The sequence below is a fragment of the Pteropus vampyrus genome, unplaced genomic scaffold (genome assembly GCF_000151845.1).
Source record: "Pteropus vampyrus isolate Shadow unplaced genomic scaffold, Pvam_2.0 Scaffold111, whole genome shotgun sequence".
NCBI classification, from domain to species: Eukaryota; Metazoa; Chordata; class Mammalia; order Chiroptera; family Pteropodidae; genus Pteropus; species Pteropus vampyrus.
The window spans coordinates 2,553,664-2,555,161 of record NW_011888892.1 but is presented as its reverse complement, the minus strand read 5'-3'; the positions used below and the strand labels follow the sequence as shown (position 1 = coordinate 2,555,161).

Here is a 1,498-nt window from a genome sequence, read left to right as displayed (position 1 = left end):
GATGGAGTGTTCTCAGTGGCGTTAGGAGGGTCAACTCCATTATGAGTTTATAGTAAGTGCTTGAGAGCTAGCTTTTGAGAACTCGAGTCTATAGAAAATGCGGTCAAGTTCAGACCGTCAGCCCCGCGCTCACTCGTATGGGGTGCAGGTGCTCTCACTGAGGTTTAACTCCGCCTTGGCTGCCGCAGTGGAGAAGGGAATATCAAGCTGCCATGATGACAATTCCTATTATGGCCTCTTAGTTCTCTGTTCTGATGTTAATTTGGCTTTTCGGAAAAGATTTCCTGCTGGGAAGATAATGAACAAAATGCCTTAGACGAGGATTCTGGTGGCCTTGCCAGTTCTTTCTCGTTAAAAATAAGTAAACTAGAATTCTGGCTTATGTATATAAGACTCATGTGGGTTTGGTTCTGTGCACGGACCTGCCGGGGACCAGACATATCTGGGTGAGCTAGAAATCACCTGTGAGAACCTCCAAGACCAGAAGCGAGCCCCGGCCCCCCTCCCTATGTCGTTACAATCGCGAGGCCGTGGAAGCTTTTCCTTTGTTTGGTAATCATTCATTAACTAAACACTTGTTTGCACAGGAGAATATGGCAGTGAGTTTGACAGACAAGGCCCCTTAGATTGGGGGCGGGGTGATGGAGGCAGACAGAAGGACAAATAAGACAAGTTCCGGTACTGATAAATACTGAGAAAGGAGGGCTGGGGAGAAACTGGGGCTGGGGGAGGGGTGCTTCCCTCGGGAGCCCCTCTGTCCTGGCCACATCGGAGCCGAGACGTGAGTCATGAAATGGGGGTCACGCAAAGAAGGGGTGGAGAGTAGAGTCTTCTCAGCAGAAGGGACAGCAAATGCAAGGAGCGTGACGAGGGACGGAGGTGGGCACGCGGCAGGGGTCAGAGGGGTGGTCAGCGTGGTCAGAGGGGTGGTCAGCGTGGTCACGACGGAGCGATCGGGTGGCCGGGTGCGGGAGGGCGTTCGGGTCTGGTCCCAGCTGTCTCCTGGCCGGAGTGACCGCTCATTTATGCTCGTCGTGCGGCTAGAGCACAGGCGCTAGAACTTGGCCGTGTGGCTGGCCTCCCGGCTTCACGATTCGTTTGGCTGTGGACAAGTTGCTTAATTTCTCTGTGCCTCCATTTCTTTACGTATTAAATGGGGATGGGCATCCTAGGGATGGTCGCGAGGTTTGAACGAGTTAAACTGACGAGGGATGAGAAGGGGGCTTGGGGCATGGCAGCTGTTCACCCGGTGTCCCCACTGTGGTTTGGAAATGCTTATCGATTATGTTCTCTATGCTCAGCGTAGTATTTCGCCCTGTGGTTCTCAGCCCTCCGTTCCTCTCCAGCCTTCGCGCACTCCATCCTCAAGCAGAGAAGGTTTCCAATCTGAACCCGCTATTTCCGCTCGAAAACTCTAGAACGCCTTCTCACGGCACTCAGATGAGCCCCCAGGTCTGCCTGGAAGGCCCGCCGTGGTCCAGGCCTCCTCGCCCCGTCG

The 1,498-nt window shown here is 53.9% G+C and overlaps 1 protein-coding gene across 1 annotated transcript in view; it reads left to right on the top strand.

Annotated features, from left to right (window-relative positions):
• Positions 1 to 593: 593 nt before the first annotated feature.
• The window catches only part of ADAM12 (ADAM metallopeptidase domain 12), a 298,271-nt gene continuing 297,366 nt past the window's right edge, over positions 594 to 1,498 (top strand). The window contains exons 1-2 of the mRNA XM_023533770.1: positions 594 to 599; positions 697 to 781. Coding sequence (XP_023389538.1) covers positions 594 to 599; positions 697 to 781 — 91 coding nt within the window. The remainder of the gene's footprint in view (positions 600 to 696; positions 782 to 1,498) is intronic.